The 17,416-nt window shown below is 37.0% G+C and overlaps 3 protein-coding genes and 1 non-coding gene across 4 annotated transcripts; 3 read left to right on the top strand and 1 right to left on the bottom strand.

Annotated features, from left to right (window-relative positions):
- Nucleotides 1-363: 363 nt before the first annotated feature.
- On the bottom strand, nucleotides 364-436 carry TRNAR-CCU. Its single transcript has one exon. It is a non-coding gene; the product is annotated as a tRNA-Arg (tRNA).
- Nucleotides 437-540: 104 nt separating this feature from the next.
- Nucleotides 541-6,275, top strand: LOC113323713 (ruvB-like protein 1). The gene is made up of 12 exons (XM_026572057.1): nucleotides 541-717; nucleotides 986-1,174; nucleotides 3,604-3,735; nucleotides 3,818-3,967; nucleotides 4,154-4,309; nucleotides 4,529-4,663; nucleotides 4,793-4,858; nucleotides 4,954-5,060; nucleotides 5,157-5,256; nucleotides 5,340-5,431; nucleotides 5,645-5,714; nucleotides 5,806-6,275. The coding sequence occupies exons 1-12, from the start codon at nucleotides 637-639 to the stop codon at nucleotides 5,893-5,895; spliced, it is 1,368 nt and encodes a 455-aa protein (XP_026427842.1). The 5' UTR covers nucleotides 541-636; the 3' UTR covers nucleotides 5,896-6,275.
- Nucleotides 6,276-6,464: 189 nt separating this feature from the next.
- LOC113320579 (tyrosine-specific transport protein-like) lies at nucleotides 6,465-8,914 on the top strand. The gene is made up of 8 exons (XM_026568484.1): nucleotides 6,465-6,602; nucleotides 6,677-6,920; nucleotides 7,011-7,401; nucleotides 7,483-7,620; nucleotides 7,709-7,868; nucleotides 7,972-8,128; nucleotides 8,212-8,391; nucleotides 8,487-8,914. Exons 1-8 carry the CDS (start codon nucleotides 6,487-6,489, stop codon nucleotides 8,721-8,723), a joined length of 1,623 nt encoding a protein of 540 aa, XP_026424269.1. The 5' UTR covers nucleotides 6,465-6,486; the 3' UTR covers nucleotides 8,724-8,914.
- Nucleotides 8,915-10,332: 1,418 nt separating this feature from the next.
- Nucleotides 10,333-15,862, top strand: LOC113321708 (4-hydroxy-3-methylbut-2-en-1-yl diphosphate synthase (ferredoxin), chloroplastic-like). The gene is made up of 20 exons (XM_026569612.1): nucleotides 10,333-10,505; nucleotides 10,594-10,868; nucleotides 10,975-11,132; nucleotides 11,261-11,367; nucleotides 11,492-11,592; nucleotides 11,666-11,742; nucleotides 12,263-12,382; nucleotides 12,471-12,701; nucleotides 12,878-12,994; nucleotides 13,082-13,156; nucleotides 13,245-13,322; nucleotides 13,863-13,922; nucleotides 14,013-14,075; nucleotides 14,198-14,342; nucleotides 14,424-14,562; nucleotides 14,660-14,737; nucleotides 14,829-14,988; nucleotides 15,089-15,187; nucleotides 15,289-15,393; nucleotides 15,472-15,862. The coding sequence occupies exons 2-20, from the start codon at nucleotides 10,652-10,654 to the stop codon at nucleotides 15,571-15,573; spliced, it is 2,232 nt and encodes a 743-aa protein (XP_026425397.1). The 5' UTR covers nucleotides 10,333-10,505; nucleotides 10,594-10,651; the 3' UTR covers nucleotides 15,574-15,862.
- Nucleotides 15,863-17,416: the final 1,554 nt, after the last annotated feature.

Raw genomic sequence — 17,416 nt, 5'->3', positions numbered from 1 at the left:
TATTTCAGAATACTCTTATTTTTGGTATGAATGCATAGCTTATAAGAGAATTATGTCATCAAAATATTAGTTAAGAAAAATTAATCTTCAAATGTTAATCAACCATATATATTTTTGCATTTGAATCAAATTGATTTTCTCCTTCCACTATTAATCTTCAAATCTTATTCTGTTTATAGAGAACCCTTTATATAATATATCAAATGAAACATTTTTCTCAATTATTTACATGACTACCATCAATTACTTAAGTAATGATTATTATTATTTTTAGAAGAAAAAAAAATTACTTGGTATGAATTCAACGACCACATCCTTCGGAATACTCTTAGATGGCGTAAAAGAAAAATAAAAGAAGTGTCGCGCGCCAGGTAGGGGTCGAACCTACGACTTTCTGCTTAGGAAACAGACGCTCTATCCACTGAGCTACAGGCGCTGATGTTGGTGAGATGACGTCAAAAAATCATCCCAACTTTCCAACAGTAACAAAGGAAACAGCGTGGTATTATATTACAAATGGAACACATCCACCGTATCACTATAGGCATTCTCCTGTGTTGAAGTATACACCAGACCATTATTTGGCTGCTAGGTTTTTGTTTGAGAAGGGAAGGAAATTTAGAGAAAGAAAGAGAGATGAAGATCGAAGAAGTTCAGTCAACAACAAAGAAACAAAGAGTAGCTACTCATACTCATATCAAAGGACTTGGTCTCGAGGTATACCCCTTTTCTCTTCCATCTCTTTACACTTTTTACTTTCTCTTAAAAAAAATCAGAACTTTTTAGGGTTCAGGGTTTATGAACTTTGTTTGTTCTTGATTATCTGCTCTGGGTTTTCTTTATTTTGTTAGATTATTTGATTTTTAGTTGAACTTGATGGTTATTTTTTTAGGGTTTAAGAATTTTCTTTAAAAAAAAATGGGTTTTAGGGTTTTAAGAAACTGAATGTCTAAAGGAAAATGGACTAATTTGTTGTTGTTTGTAGCCCAATGGGAATGCACTTCCTATGGCTGCTGGATTTGTAGGTCAGATTGGTGCAAGAGAAGCAGCAGGTCTCGTTGTTGATATGATTAGGCAAAAGAAAATGGCGGGGCGTGCTCTGTTACTTGCTGGACCTCCTGGTACTGGAAAGACAGCATTGGCTCTTGGGATATCTCAGGAGCTTGGAAGCAAGGTAATTTCAGAGAATTCATTTATATTTGTCATTGATCTGTATTTGGGTTGAGTACTTGTCTTAAGGTTTTGGATTTTCGCTTGGAAGGTTTAATAGTGTTGTGAATTTTGGTCCTTATTCTCAGTTGCGTAGTCAAAACTTGTTTTGTTATGCTGAAAACTGAAAAGGGTTCGATTTCATCTGTGATTTTGTTGTTAGTTAAAAAATGTGGTTTATTTTGATGTGGATTTCATATGGTTTTGATGATAAATTGATTATGTTGAATCCTCTCAGTTAGATTAGCATTATATATGTTCTTCAAATTTTTAGACTGTTAAGGGTTTATACAAAGTGTATGGTTCTCTTGATGTGCTTACAAATTCTTGTACACCAATAGATGCTTCAATTTATTGAAAGCATCTATTGTTGCTTGCAATTTGTATCTACGGTTCACTGAGCGCATGATTTTTTGTTGATAGATGAGAGGCATGAATATAGTCATCAAGTTTTTAGTTCAACTTTCCCTTCCCTGATAGATTGACAGGCCTGGTTAGCTTTTTGCTCTTGCTGGTTTTCCAATAGATTTGTGCTGTTTGTAATTTATTGATCTAGGAGTGCCTGATAATTTACTCATGTAACTAGTAGTGTGAGACTGACTTGACAGGCCAGTTTGTTCCCACATTTAAGCTTGATATTAGCAAATGTTGGGGATTCATTATGAAAACTCATTCGGTAGCAAGTAGTGTGAGACTTGACAGGCCTGTTTTTTCCTACATTTAAACTTGATATTAACAAATGTCGAGGATTCATTCTGAAATCTTATTTGTTAGTAAATAGTATGAGACTTGACAGACCTGATTGTTCCCGCATATAAATTTCGTATTAGCAAATGTTGGGGATTCATTCTGAGAACTTATTCGTTAGCAAGTAGTGTGAGATTGACTTGACAGCTTTTGCTGGGTTTTAATCCTAGGTTCTTTCTTAAATTTATTGTTCCTCTTCATGTATGAATAGCATAATCTGGCTAGAAGCTTGTAGTATGTTCTTCAGTTTTTTTTTTATACTGTTAGGTTTTGGTCTGAGTTTAGGTAATACAAATTATTATTCTTTGTGAGATTATATGCTCAAATTTTCTGGCACACCAAAGATGTTTGTTAAAGTAGTATCTACAGTTATCTGCTCATGTTTGTTTATCTTCACATGATTGATTCTCCACATGCTTGACAGTTTTTTGACATATGAAGTTCCTGAGAGTAGTGTCTCTAAGTTTGTAGTTCAACTTTTCGCTTTCAGATAGGTTTTAGTGTGTGTATAGTTTGTTTGTTTTTCCCCAGCTTTTGCTCTGTTTTCAATATGTTTGTGCTACTGTTTGTGATTTATTGATCTAGGACATCATGGATACTTATTCAGCTAACCAGTATAGTCTGGGAAAGGACTTGCAGTCTGACTCTTTATGCTTCTACATTTTGATATTACCAGGCCTTTTCATGCATCAAGCCCTGAATATTCTATGACACTACTGCCTTAGACTTTCTCCTCGTTCAGTTGTTATTCATACTTCAAAAACCAACTAGAGCAACTCCTTCTTTTCTTAGCATTGTCCTGGATTTTAATTAACATGACTTGGGCTTTTTGCTTCTTGGAGAACTTTTTCTTTCTCAAACTTTGCTTTAGACTGGTTTAGGCTTCAGTGTGTTGCTTATAACTAGCAGGCAAGTAGCTTTTGGCTGAATTTTCTTGAGTGTGCTAAGGTTTTTGGTGGATCAAATTTATCCTAGTGCAATTTCATTTTCAGTTTTCTTGAGATTTTATTTTAATCCTTTTCCATGTGATTACTGAAAACTTCGGAAGTACTCTGGTGCTATGGTGTTTGCTAGATAAGATTCATGAGATTAGTGTCATCTAGGTTTCAGTTCCAACTTTTCCTGCTCAGATATGTTTCAATTTTCAGCTCTTGAGTTGTGCTGTTTGTAATTTATTGATCTAGGACATCCTGAAATTTTATTCAGGTAGCCTGAGGATGACCGGACAGGTCTGTATGTTCCTATATTGATATTTGAGTTTCTTTTCATGAACTTTTGTTAGAACTTTGTATAGGTCCCAAAAACTAGAGTTAGGAATGTTAGGATTAGGCTTTAGTTTGTTGCTTATGACTAGCAAGCTAGTAGCTGTTTGCTGAATTTACGTTAGTGGGATAGTCTTCCATGCTAAGGTTTTGGTGGATGAAACTTTAATTACAGGATATGTGCATGTATTTATTTTTGTTGACAAAGGTAAATATATTAAACATCATCATTAGCTAAATTTACATTTCCACCAGCCACCACTCTTGTATTACAAGATTTACGGACAGATTTGGCTAGACAGATTTACATTTTCTAGTTGTTGATACTTGATTGGTTCTATGTGTAATAAACTTTTAGAGAAATTTTTATTTCTATTCATTGTAGGTTCCATTCTGCCCAATGGTTGGATCAGAAGTATATTCATCAGAAGTAAAGAAAACTGAGGTTCTGATGGAAAATTTCAGGAGGGCTATTGGTTTACGTATGAAGGAAAATAAGGAGGTGTATGAAGGGGAGGTGAGATACTTGTTCATTTAGCTTTGACTATTGTTTGTGATGTGAACTGAAATAATTATAAGACTGTGTGCTGTTGTCTTAGGTCACTGAGCTCTCACCAGAAGAAGCTGAGAGCATCACTGGTGGGTATGGGAAGAGTATTAGCCATGTCATTATCGGGCTGAAAACTGTCAAAGGAACTAAGCAATTAAAGCTGGACCCAACCATTTATGATGCTTTACTAAAGGAAAAGGTAATGACGTTTAAGCCTTAAGGCCCACGTTCCAGTCATTTTTGTGTATCCACATCAAAAGTTTCAGCAAAGTACTTTCAGCTTTCATGAACTATTACTTACCCATAGAGTACTATCTTTGATGAGATGTAGAGCTCATCAAGATTAATTCTTGCATGACATGTTTTATCAAATTCTACTATTCAGGTTGCTGTCGGAGATGTCATATATATAGAGGCCAATAGTGGAGCAGTTAAAAGGGTGGGTAGAAGCGATGCTTTTGCTACAGAATTTGATCTCGAGGCAGAGGAGTACGTTCCACTTCCTAAAGGAGAGGTCCATAAAAAGAAGGAGATAGTCCAGGTTAGTTCTAAATTTTGTGTAATTTACCATGTTCTTTTTTTTATGAGCATCGTGGATGTATGACAAAGCGTCATTACAGCTATGCACTGAGGTAGTCAACTGGTTCATTTTGGTTGACATGACAATGATAGATAGTCAGTGTTACACTCTGTTTTGGCTTTACTTGTCAATCGTCTTTTTGAAATACTTTGTTTTCTAATAAGTCTAGTATTCTTACAGGATGTAACGCTCCACGATCTTGATGCCGCAAATGCTCGACCACAAGGAGGACAGGATATATTGTCTCTAATGGGACAGATGATGAAACCAAGGAAAACTGAGATCACTGATAAGCTACGACAGGAAATAAACAAGGTACACATCCATAACATTCCTCTGTGACCGTTAAGGAGATCTCAACCTAATGTGGCTTCTTTGGCAAGTCCGAGGATGAAAACGAGACTGGTTTAACACTTTAACTAAAAAGTTCAATGTTCCTGATAGGTTGTTAATCGCTACATTGATGAAGGAGTGGCAGAACTTGTGCCTGGAGTTCTATTTATTGACGAGGTCTGTACTCAAATTCTAATTTTAACTTCTTGTGTGTCTGCTAGTTTATGGTGCATTTTCTTTTTTCACGGTTTAACATTTTTTTTACGTTGCAGGTGCACATGCTGGATATGGAATGCTTCTCCTACATGAACCGCGCATTGGAAAGTTCATTGTCCCCAATAGTAATTTTTGCGACAAATAGGGGAATATGTAATGTTAGGTAAGATGGTTTAATTCTAGAGTTTGAAATCTGAGGACTCAAGAAGTGCATTATATTGTCATGTCAAATCTGACCTTTTGTGTTTTACATTTGCAGAGGAACTGATATTAGTAGTCCACATGGCATACCTGTTGATCTTTTAGACCGGCTTGTTATTGTTCGAACCGAAACATATGGACCTGCAGACATGATACAGGTTTGTGATTTATCACTTCAATACGAACATAAAAGAAATTAGAATGTTATTTCTTTACTCATATCTCTTCTGTTACTTGCCAGATTTTAGCTATTCGGGCACAGGTGGAGGAACTGGTTGTAGATGAAGAGAGTTTAGCTTATCTTGGGGAGATTGGGCAGCAGGCATCCTTAAGGTATGATAATATAGGCTATTGAGAATCTGAGATAACATCTGAACTTCTTTTAAAGCCTTAAAATTTGAACTTAAAATTGCTTTAAATTTGCAAAGTTAGTGCAGATACCTGACATTGGCATGGGACTGAACTTAATTTGCTTTGCACTTACAGATATGTTATTAGTTGTTGTGAGTTGGTTGATGGATGTTTGTCTTGTCCCCTCTCTTTCAGGCATGCTGTTCAGCTATTATCGCCTGCCAGCATCGTGGCCAAAATGAATGGTCGTGATGGAATATGCAAGGTATGCACAACTACACCAAATAATACATTATTCAAACATGTTTGGCCCTTGTTAACCTGTTCCTGACTTTTTTTTCTTTTCTTTTTGGAAGGCTGATCTTGAGGAAGTGTGTTCCCTATACCTGGATGCAAAATCTTCAGCTAAGCTTCTACAGGAGCAGCAGGAAAGATATATTACATAGACTATCTTCTACTGACTTTATTTTTTCTGCGGAGGAGCTGAAAGAGACGGCAAGTTTTGGGATGGATAATGTGGAGAAACGAAAACCAAGAAAGTTAGCTGGTTACTAGCAAGACAGCCCCAGTTAGTTATAGCCCAAGGACTGTGGGAGTTCTAGTAGTCTTTGTTCATGTTATTTTCTTCTGCGGTTTCTTTTAGTTGATGTGATTAGTATTGGAATTGTTTCCAGCAGTGACTGGTAAGGATTTTTTGGTACAAATATGTATGTGTAACTAAAAGGATTTTGAAAGTGTTAAAACTTCAAGAAATCGAAGAACAATATAGTTTGGATTAGTCCCCTGAGCAGGAATAGTCTTATCAAAACTTCTCGGGTTCTAGTTAGTAATTTTCTTAAAGGTTACTGTGGTAACTGTGTTTGACATGTAAATTAAAAACTTCAATGAGACATAAAACATGTCCTTGACTGTATTTTGTTGACTGATACCCAATCATAGACTACTTATGGGGACCATTACCAAGATATTTGGGAGTATTTCAGTCCTCCTTAGAGAATCACAGCCAGTTATTTGATTCTCTTTCTTTCTCTCCTGAAATGGAAATGAAGAATCTGATCATGTCCTACTCACGTGGTTGTGAAGGTGAATTTGGGATATTTTTGGTTCCAAATCACAGCAGAAAACGTGCAATAATCCTCAGAACCAGTAACATGTAAGATTCATCTTGAAGCATTTCTAGTGTGTGATTAGCTTTCTGCTCTGATGTCTTACAATTGTTGCATACAGTGATTACTGTAGCTGCTGCACTACTTATGGTTTAAATCCAAGGAAGATCTCATCGTTGAGATTGAATCGGAAGGCCTTCTTACTAAGAGCTTCCAAGAACACAGTGAAAGCTACAGACGTTGTCCTTGATGGGTCAACGAAGAACAAGAAGAAAAATGGGAGCATAGTTGGTGCAGTAGCTCTAATTGTTGGAACCAGCATCGGTTCTGGTATTCTTGAACTGCCAAGAAAGACTTCCCCTGCAGTAATTGTCTTTTCTCCCACTAACATGTTCATGTAGAAACAAAAGCCCTGTAGATTAATATGATGCTTTGTTCTTTCTATTCCAATGCAGGGTTTCATGCCAAGTTCAATATGCATGATTCTGTGTTGGGGTTTTCTCCTGACTGAAGCACTCCTGCTCGCGGAAATTAACGTTGGTCTATTGAAGAAGAAGCAGAAGAAGAAAGAAAATGAAGAACTGGAGGTAATTTCCATTAGAACAATGGCCCAAGAGACACTTGGAGTATGGGGTGGTAACTTAGTTACTGTCAATTACCTCTTCTTGGGTTACACAACCATGGTTGCATACTCATCCAAGTCCGGTTCGATCATCCACAATTTGATTAACCTTCCATCTTCCATTTCTGGCTTCTTTTTCACTGTTTTCTTCACAATTCTAATCTCTGTTGGAGGAACACGGATCACTGACAACGTCAACCAATGGTTGACAGCTACTATGATAGGTCAGTTTAAACTTTGAACATATGAGTTCGCTTGCAAAGATATCCCACCTGAATTGACAAACTAAAGAACTGATGTTGCAGGAATACTACTTGCAATTGAGGTGTCGGTTGTTCTATATGGTGGATGGACAGGTTTAGATGGTTCGAGCAATTGGGGGAACATCCCAGCAACAATACCTGTCATAATATTTTCTTTGGTTTATCATGACCTATTACCAGGTAAAATTTCAAACTGTCAGTTGGGACTCAATTTTGTTACTTTGTTTTGCTTTAGTGATGATAGCTTATGCTGCACAAAACTTTGCAGTTATTTGTGCATATCTTGACGGGGACCTCGCACGTATAAGGGCATCATTCATAATTGGTAGCTTAGTCCCGCTCTTCACATTGCTTATCTGGGATGCAGTCACTTTAGGCCTTTCAGCTCATGCTGATCTTGTTGTTGATCCGGTGGAATTGCTCACGAGGTACTTGAGTGATTAAGCTTGTCCCCATTTCCACCTCTCAGTATCCTCTAATTACAATTGCAAATTTCGTATTTTATGTTCAAGTCTGCTCTTGTGTTTGTAGGGTGGAATGGAGTGGGATTTCATTTATGGTAGAGACATTTTCGCTCCTAGCAGTTGGAACATCCTTGATTGGTACACTCTTGGGGTTTTCTCAGTTTTTTGTTGAACAACTCAACAATTTCGCCAAAAATTCTACTTCATCATCAGCTCAAACACTAGTAACGTTTCTTACCCCTCTCCCTGTCACTATATTTTTCTAATCCGTCTTTTTAAGCTGTTGACATCCTTTATCTACTAATAGAAATCGGAAGAAAATTCTGAACCAAGAGTTTCGAGCAATGGCCAGAGCAAGTTATTTGACCCAAAGAAATGGTGGAGAACAAACAAACTTGGCTTTACTGCAACGACATTGGTTGTTGCTCCATCTTTATTCATATCAACTGCAGTTCCAGATGCATTCTCTGTCGCCACTGACATTGCTGTAAGAAAATTTTACATATTGCAACATTAGTTTTGGGTATAATTATACTTGTGGTTGTTTCTAGTACTTCAATGTGTAGATTGATTTTTATGTAGGGAGGTTATTGTATGACAACATTATACGGAGTTCTTCCTCCGGTAATGGCATGGGTAATGCATACAAGATCATCTAACAAAGCTGTCGTTAACAACGAAAATCAAATCAGTGATGCGGAAAGTGATGGATCAGTGTCACTACTGTCTATGAAGCCTGCCTGGATTGGCGTGGGGCTGATTTCTGGTGGAATAGTGATAGATCAAATCCTGGAAGACCTTTCAAAGTTGCATCCTTAGTCAAGCTCTTCGAGAGGATATACGACTACTATGTGCTTGTACATGTATATTTTTTTGTACAGGCAGTAGCACAATACGCTAAATCATAAATTTGTTTCTGTCTTGATATTTTTTCACCAGTTCTCTAAATCAGATGAGGTCATGAGGTCTGACAGATAAGTTGGCAATTGCAGAAAATTAGTCTCATTTTGCAATTTGGGTTACCCCTTAACGCCTCCAAGCTCTCCTAGCCAAGTTGGCTACCCCTTAAAACAAATTGCAAGACTGTTTCATTCATGGGAAAGAAATACAATATTTTGTTCATCAATAAAATTTGTTACTATAAAAAGATTATTAAACTCTATAATCCATAAATTCTGAAATTCCAGTTTTTACATACAAGAAAAAAAAAAACGAAAACACAAAATCTAATCAAATTAAGCAAATTCTTAATGATTCTTCTTCTTCCTCCTCCTCCTCATGTCCAAATAATCAATCATCAATCAGACGCTTTTTTCTATAGCTCTTATAAACAGGAAGCGGCACATACTGACAGTACATCTCGCGGATCAAATCTGACCAAGTAGCGATTTCTGGTAATCCTTTTTGTGCTCGAAGAAGTTGAAGATTGTTCCACCATGCCAATGCAGAAGATTGGAAGCAAGAAACTGCTAGTGTAACTTTTAGTGGATCTTCTATGACATCCTTTTCATCAAATACTTTATCTACTTCCTCCACCCAATCACGAAACACATCTGTATCCGAACTGTCTCCATGAAACTCCGGGAAATCAAACCTTGTAATAAACCTATTCGGATCATCATAGTATTCACCATCATCAAAGTTTAACCATTCATCATCATCCTCATCCATGTCTAACGATTCATCATACTCATGATCCATGTTCTGAAAATCACAGACTTTTTTCTTCTTCAACTCAGACTCACCCAACCTAGCTGTATTAAACTTAAGATGCAAACAATATGAATAATCTGATTGATATATATAGGCGTCCAAGGTCCTGAATATAGAAGCCGAAAGAGGGAGATCAAGGCTTCCAAATACAAACGCGCTTAGGAAAGGTTTCATGCTTTCCATAAACAAGTTCCCGCATCTGGTTAAACTCTAGATTCGCCACATAATGATTCACCAATTCTATCAGAATTATGAGGTCCGACAGATAAGTAGGCAATTGCAGAAAATAGGAAAATAGAGCATCAATTGCAAACTCCGTAGCTGTGTGCATGGCCTCCTTTATCTGTGTTGCATCAGTCTGCACTATAATCCAACTCTGCTGCACCATCAATCCACCAGAAGGCATTGCAATGATGAAATTCCAGTTCCAGAATATCTCTTGAAGAAGTTCTATATGCCATCACAATTTGGTTACCCCTTAACGCCTCCAAGCTATCCATACCAAGTTGGTTACCCCTTAACGACATCAAACTCCCATGTCTTCCTCTACTTTATCAGTTCAGTCGTTTACTGAAGGGAATATCGTTATCCATTGTCCTCAAAGATTCGATTTTTACCAACAAAATTCCCAAATTTAGACACCCCATTAACCAGGTTTTACATTTAAACCAACGAAATCTTGTTACAAAAACCCACATCAAAAAGATGACTTTGAATTTCATTTCATGACCAAACAAACGTACAGAACACACTCTTCACAACAAGGCCGTTAACAAATTTCTTTCCACCACTAATTTCCTTTCCATCTAGACTATTCCTTTGTCATTTCTCACACTCTAAATAGACCTCTTTTGGGGATTAATGCTGACTCAATTTTGATAATTTCAAGTAAGTAATTTTAATTTCTTTTAAATTTTGTGATTTTGTTATGAAATTTTATTTACAGCTCATAGATTATCTGAACTTGGATTTTTAGGGGTGGGTTTTGGATTGTGAGGGAGTTTGGAGAAAGGGTTTCTTTTTTGGGGCAAGAAATGGCATCTACTGTTGTTCCTACTTCATTTTATGGGTTGATGAGTAAAGATAATGCTTTGAGTTTTGCAAAAAGTGTGGATTTTGTCAAAGTTTCTAATTTGAAGAGGATTAATAAGTCCCTTAGAGGAAAGAATGTGTCTGTAATTAGGAATTCCAGTTCTGATGGTTATGATGTTGCTCAGCTCCAACCTGCTTCTGAAGGAAGTCCTCTCTTAGGTAATGATTTGGCCGATTTCTCGGTTTTGCGTTGTAATTGGAAGGAGAATTGTTTGTATGTTGTAGTGGTATTTTCTGATTGAATTTGTTTTAATTTTGTGTGTAGTTCCTAGGCAGAAGTACTGTGAATCTACATATAAAACTATAAGGAGGAAAACGTGTACCGTGATGGTAGGAAACGTGGCTCTTGGTAGTGATCATCCAATTAGGATTCAGACTATGACTACGACCGACACTAAGGATGTTGCCGGCACAGTGGAACAGGTCAACTTTATTACACTTGATCTTAAATTCATGTTGTCATTTACATTAGGATGACATCGTTCGCGATTTTACTGTTTTGAAATTCATATTCTTTGAGGTTCCTGATGAATCAGAAATAATGTTACTAGGTAATGAGAATATCTGATAAAGGAGCAGATATTGTTCGGATTACAGTTCAAGGAAAGAAAGAAGCGGATGCTTGCTTTGAGATAAAGAACACGCTTGTTCAGAAAAAGTATGTCTAATAACTTGAAATGACTAAAGGTCTCTTTGTAATGAGTACTTTCCATAAATATAGTGACCATATCCATATGAAACACTCACATATCCTCGTGTTACCATCATTTCTGTTTATGCAGTTATAACATTCCTTTGGTGGCAGACATTCATTTTGCTCCTCCTATTGCATTGCGAGTTGCTGAATGTTTTGACAAGATTCGTGTCAACCCTGGGAATTTCGGTAACTAGTTCACTTCATTTCTATTGCATTTTATATAGATTACAGACACAGCTGCTGAGATATTTGTATACAGCTGATAGAAGGGCTCAGTTTGAGCAGTTAGAATACACAGAGGATGACTACCAGCAGGAGCTTCAGCACATTGAGCAGGTCAGATTAACTCATTCCTTAAGGTAGTTATCCTATTAGTATTAGGTTAAGTTCCCTCACACCTTACATTTATCGCTTACGCTCAGATATGTTATATATTGGCCTAAACGATGCATAAGATACTGTGATTTTCCTGAAGATTTTCATGGGGATGTATGCAGAACGCATACAAAAGTCTATATGTCAGTCGACAACTACAAATTCTTTTAGCTAATTGAGATTCTGGACTTCATTTTTACCTATATATACAATGTTACAAATAATTTACCATTCAATGATGCATTTCAATTGGCTAAACAGGATAAAAGCCCTTTCTGTGTCATTTATTCCCAGTCTCTCATAGTCTGTAAAGGCGCCAACTTGAAAGGTCATATAGGTTACCATCTACCGAAGATTAAGTGGCTTAAAGATGAATCTTATATCCATGAATGCAGCTGAGAGAAATATTAGCTTTTGCTGCTATTTTCTTCTAAACCGTACCAGTTTTATGACATTGAGATTTTTCTTGTCACAACATCAGGTGTTCACTCCTCTAGTTGAAAAGTGCAAGAAATATGGAAGGGCAATGCGAATCGGAACTAACCATGGAAGTCTTTCTGATCGTATCATGAGCTACTATGGTGATTCACCAAGAGGAATGGTAGGTGAAGAGCTATACTCTCTCATGCTGGACAAATTCATTGCACTTTTTGGTTATGATATATCAATTAGTGTTGACTATGAAACAGGTTGAATCTGCATTTGAATTCGCCAGAATCTGCCGGAAGTTGGACTACCACAACTTTGTCTTCTCTATGAAAGCAAGTAACCCTGTTATCATGGTTCAAGCATACCGTCTACTTGTAGCAGAAATGTATGTTGCTGGATGGGATTATCCTTTGCACTTGGGAGTTACCGAAGCTGGTGAAGGTGAAGATGGACGGATGAAATCTGCAATTGGTATTGGAACCCTTCTTCAGGTACTCATATGCTTTCATAAGATATTACTGTTTCTCTTGCAGAACATTACTCTTATAATAACCTTTTTCGAGATCATTTTTATTATGTTAAGCACGAAAAGCTTTCCAAGGATATAAAGTAAACTGATAGTATTCTAGGCAGAACCGATGATTAATGGACTCTGTTTTATTTACAGGATGGTTTGGGAGATACAATCAGGGTTTCCCTCACAGAAGCACCAGAGGAAGAGATAGACCCTTGCAAGAGACTGGCGAACCTTGGTATGAAAGCATCAGATCTTCAGAAAGGGGTGGTAAGGTTCTTGTTGTCTTTAACACACTTCATATCTTGATTCTATTCTTTTGCTGCAGCTTGTTAACTTCCGCTGTTGACCTTTCAGGCACCATTTGAAGAGAAACACAGACATTATTTCGACTTCCAACGTAGAACTGGCCAATTGCCGGTGCAGAAAGAGGTTAGTTTTCTGCAATTTCGATGGATGGGCTTCCTTCCTCTTTTGACATATTTCTGAACTTAAAACTAACACTTCCTCTTACATACAGGGAGAAGAGGTTGATTATAGAGGAGCCCTTCATCGTGATGGTTCCGTTCTTATGTCCGTGTCCCTGGATCAGTTGAAGGTACACCTTAACCACTTTACCTGTCATACGCCTGTTTACCTCTTTTCGATCTTTTCAGACTTGTGGAATTTGTTATTATTCTCTTGTTTATGTACCAACAATTTGAAGTTATTTCAGTCCACTACAGTTAGTAATTGATTTTTTAGTTTGGACATTATAAATAGCCACCTAAGAAAGGCATGCCTATACCAAGCCAGGAGTTGGCTTGTACCTCAACAGAGCAAAACACGTAACCTAAAATGTTGTTTAAGGGTTTTCCAACTTACCAAGAAAGCAGTTGACTTGCCTCTGGCTGAGATGAAGGCATTAGCCAAATGACATGTTGTATACACGTAGACATGGAATATCTCATAAATATATAATTCCTATTATCCCATGTATACGGGTTTTAATGATTATACTAATTCATGAAATATAGTAGTTGTGTTATCCTCAACGGCTATTTTCTGAAACATCTCACACTGAAATCTGAACTTTATTCACATAATTACTTCCATTTAGTTTGACGTATCATGCTTATATAATATGCTTCTTTGTCAGGCACCTGAACTCCTTTACAGATCGCTTGCTGCAAAGCTTGCAGTTGGCATGCCGTTTAAGGTACTCATATTCTTCATTATTTAAAGTAATGTTTGCATTTAGTTATGAACGTTGACACTTAAGTACATTAAATTTTGATGTGTGCAACAGGATCTGGCAACAGTGGATTCTATCCTTCTCAGAGAGCTTCCGCCAGTAGAAGATAGAGATGCTGTAAGGCCAATTTATAGCGGACACATTTGCATGTGTTGTGTTGTATAGTTTCTTACTTCAATAGTATATAAATAATAGAAAACATAAAAGATGGCTGAAAATTCTCATTTATGTGATGACAGCGGCTGGCTCTGAAAAGATTAATCGACATAAGTATGGGGGTTTTAACTCCTTTGTCAGAACAGTTAACCAAACCTTTGCCCAATGCCATTGTGCTTGTAGACCTCAAGGAATTGTCATCTGGAGCTCACAAGCTTTTGCCAGAAGGTACCACCTTTAATTTGTTTTCCCTAAGATATTAATTTTCTAAAACATACTGTTAATACAGGTTTCCTTGTGATCTAGCAGGCACACGCTTGGCTGTATCTGTTCGTGGTGATGAATCCTTTGAGGATCTCCACGTTCTCAAAGATGTCGATGCTACAATGCTCTTACATGATCTACCATACACCGAAGATAAAATTAGTAGAGTACATGCAGCAAGGAGGTGATGTTTACAGCGACAATGATTATGTCTAGAAGATTGTGAATTTCTTCCTTCTCTCTCATTTTCAGATCTGACAAATACAATTATCTGGCTGCAGATTATTTGAGTATCTAGGCGAAAATGCACTAGATGTCCCTGTAATCCACCACATGCAGTTCGCGAACGGGATTCACAAGTGAGTGCCGTATAAGCATAACTAGCTAATTAGCACGAAGTGTATGAAGAGTTGCTCACCTATAAATTACCCACCCTTCGTTTGTATGCAGAGATGACTTAGTAATCGGTGCTGGTAGCAACGTAGGAGCCCTCTTAGTCGATGGTCTTGGAGATGGACTTTTACTAGAAGCACCAGGGCAGGATTTCGACTTCCTCAGGAATACATCCTTCAACTTATTGCAAGGTTGCAGAATGCGGAACACAAAGACGGTGAAATATCCTTTATATATGACTTTTTTTTTAATCTAACCAATGGCCAAGCTGAAACTTCTTTCGCGTAACTTTGTTACTGGTGCTTAAATATTTGTAGGAGTATGTTTCATGCCCATCATGTGGCAGAACATTATTTGACCTTCAAGAGATAAGTGCTGAAATTAGAGAAAAGACATCACATTTGCCGGGAGTTTCGGTAATCCTCAATGACTTTTTTCTTTGGTGATCATCAAAAACTTCAAGCAGCCGTTCATCATGTCTGGTGAAATCTAAAATGTGACCTCTTCTTTGTTGCAGATAGCAATCATGGGTTGCATCGTGAATGGACCTGGAGAGATGGCTGATGCAGATTTTGGTTATGTTGGAGGTTCTCCTGGAAAGATTGATCTATATGTTGGAAAGGTAAAATGACATTTCAGATTCTCACCCACACAACCTAATAATTTTCGTCTTTAAGTGAATCAATGTTGTTGTTTGCAGACGGTGGTGAAGCGAGGAATCCAGATGGAACATGCAACCGACGCCTTGATCCAGCTGATAAAAGAGCATGACCGTTGGGTAGATCCACCAGCAGAAGAGTAAAGTTAGACCAGATAATTCGGACAGTTTATCTTTCTGATTCATTATCAGTGCATACTTGTTAGTGTTTGTATTACTAGAAGCAACCCAAACAAACTACAATATATTGCCAGCAAGAAAATCAAGGCTGGTGTAGCCTGCTTGTTATACAAATCGATAATATTACAAACTTATAATATTGTTTCGATAAAAAAAACATAGTAAATCACCTGTAACCTCAATATTCAAAATGTATTGTACACTTGATTAAGATTTTTTCTTCAGTAATCTATTCATTATAATTCTCGGTAAATTGTTGCATACCATTCTTAATATATAACACCATTGGCACTAGTTTTTTTTTTTTTTTTCTTTGATCGATGGAACTTTTTTGATGGAGAAACAAGAAATAAGTACATAAAGGAATGGTCTAATTTGGTAAAAACTGTTATGTTCTTGATGGGGATTTATCAATATACCACCATACTAAAATACCATCACTTTTTAAAACCTTCCCAAAGTACCATCATTTTCACTTTTTCCGTCCAAAAAAGGCTGATAATGTTCCTAAATAGGAAGATAGTTGTTGTGGTTCGAGTATCAAGTGTTGTTGTTAGAGCATCGCTTCGTCGAAGTCACAAGTTTTGTTATCTCAAGCTTGTTGTCAATGTTAGATTAGCAAATCTGTATTTTGATTTCTAGTCTACTAAGGTCAAGTCACGGACTAGGATTACAGCACGGTAGCTGAGTATCAGACATCACTGAATTACCCTCGAAGATTGAAAATTGGAGAACAAACGAAGACATTTGCGACAACTTCATCAACAAAAAGGTATGTGAAGACTCACAAATTCTATTTACTTCCGAAACGTATCATTCTATCTTATGAGACAATGTCCAATGATTTTAGTAGATTTAATATTATAAAGAAGAAATTTCGAGTTCAAGCTTTTCTTGGTTATACTCTTGAATTATGATTCAACTAATGGATGTTCGTAGATCCTTAGCAATCTTAGTTAGAACAATTATCGGTTACAAACTATTTTGTATCAATTTAATCATTTAGAAATTTCCCAAGCAACAATGTATACTTTCTAAGGCTATTGGAAATGTTTCAAATTAATTATATGCAGAAAAAAGAACTGCTTGGAAATAGGTAAACATACTTGTATATTTTACCAAAGACAGTCTGAATTCCTGAACTGTATAGATTTGAAAACATGGTCTGCAAATATATACCATCTAACTTCGGTGAACTGCCAAGGTTTTGCAAACCCTTTTGTCCTGACTTTCCCGAACTTCCAAGATTTGCAAACACTTGTGCCCTGACTTCGCGAACTGTCAGAGGTTTGCAAACCTGCCCAGTTCTAGTATTAGAAGAAGCACACAAACTCTTCTATATGATTATGTTCGTTTTTGCTACAACTCTCATGGACACTTTTAAGACAACTTAATTCACAAAATCACTTTGTGGTTATGGATCATTGATTACTCTTGAGTGTTATTGAACACCTCTAGTGCTTGTAAGTTCAAAGGATACTTAGGTGCTATGAACCATCATTTTGCACGGTTCCAGAACCCTGGACCATAATGCATATTCTTCTGTGTAATTTCAAGGCATATTTCTCACATGCTTACATGAATTCCTAATAAGGATTTCATATAAACTGAGAAAGTGCTTACGTGGATCTCAAGCTATCTTAGTTTGAATTCAAAGCTACCTAGAGTCTTGAAAATATAATTGAGAGACCCTTTGAACTGGATTTCTTAATCCCTAGCACTCTTGTGTCCTAGTTGCTAAGCTAGGGTCGTCCTCTGCAACCTAGGTTTCCTTTGAGAAACATAATTAGGTTATGACTTTGAAGAC

The sequence above is a fragment of the Papaver somniferum genome, chromosome 11 (genome assembly GCF_003573695.1).
Source record: "Papaver somniferum cultivar HN1 chromosome 11, ASM357369v1, whole genome shotgun sequence".
Lineage (NCBI taxonomy): Eukaryota > Viridiplantae > Streptophyta > Magnoliopsida > Ranunculales > Papaveraceae > Papaver > Papaver somniferum.
This window is presented reverse-complemented; position numbering and strand designations above follow the sequence as displayed.

Bases quoted from the DNA above. Each gene is read 5' to 3' on its own strand.
- LOC113323713 (XM_026572057.1), top strand. From the start codon at position 637: ATGAAGATCGAAGAAGTTCAGTCAACAACAAAGAAACAAAGAGTAGCT. The intron at 4,664-4,792 runs GTACACATCCAT...TGTTCCTGATAG, and splicing joins TACGACAGGAAATAAACAAG to GTTGTTAATCGCTACATTGA. The intron at 4,859-4,953 runs GTCTGTACTCAA...TTTACGTTGCAG, and splicing joins GAGTTCTATTTATTGACGAG to GTGCACATGCTGGATATGGA.
- LOC113320579 (XM_026568484.1), top strand. From the start codon at position 6,487: ATGGAAATGAAGAATCTGATCATGTCCTACTCACGTGGTTGTGAAGGT. The intron at 7,402-7,482 runs GTCAGTTTAAAC...CTGATGTTGCAG, and splicing joins GTTGACAGCTACTATGATAG to GAATACTACTTGCAATTGAG. The intron at 7,621-7,708 runs GTAAAATTTCAA...AAAACTTTGCAG, and splicing joins TTATCATGACCTATTACCAG to TTATTTGTGCATATCTTGAC.
- LOC113321708 (XM_026569612.1), top strand. From the start codon at position 10,652: ATGGCATCTACTGTTGTTCCTACTTCATTTTATGGGTTGATGAGTAAA. The intron at 12,702-12,877 runs GTACTCATATGC...TTTTATTTACAG, and splicing joins GTATTGGAACCCTTCTTCAG to GATGGTTTGGGAGATACAAT. The intron at 15,188-15,288 runs GTAATCCTCAAT...TCTTTGTTGCAG, and splicing joins CACATTTGCCGGGAGTTTCG to ATAGCAATCATGGGTTGCAT.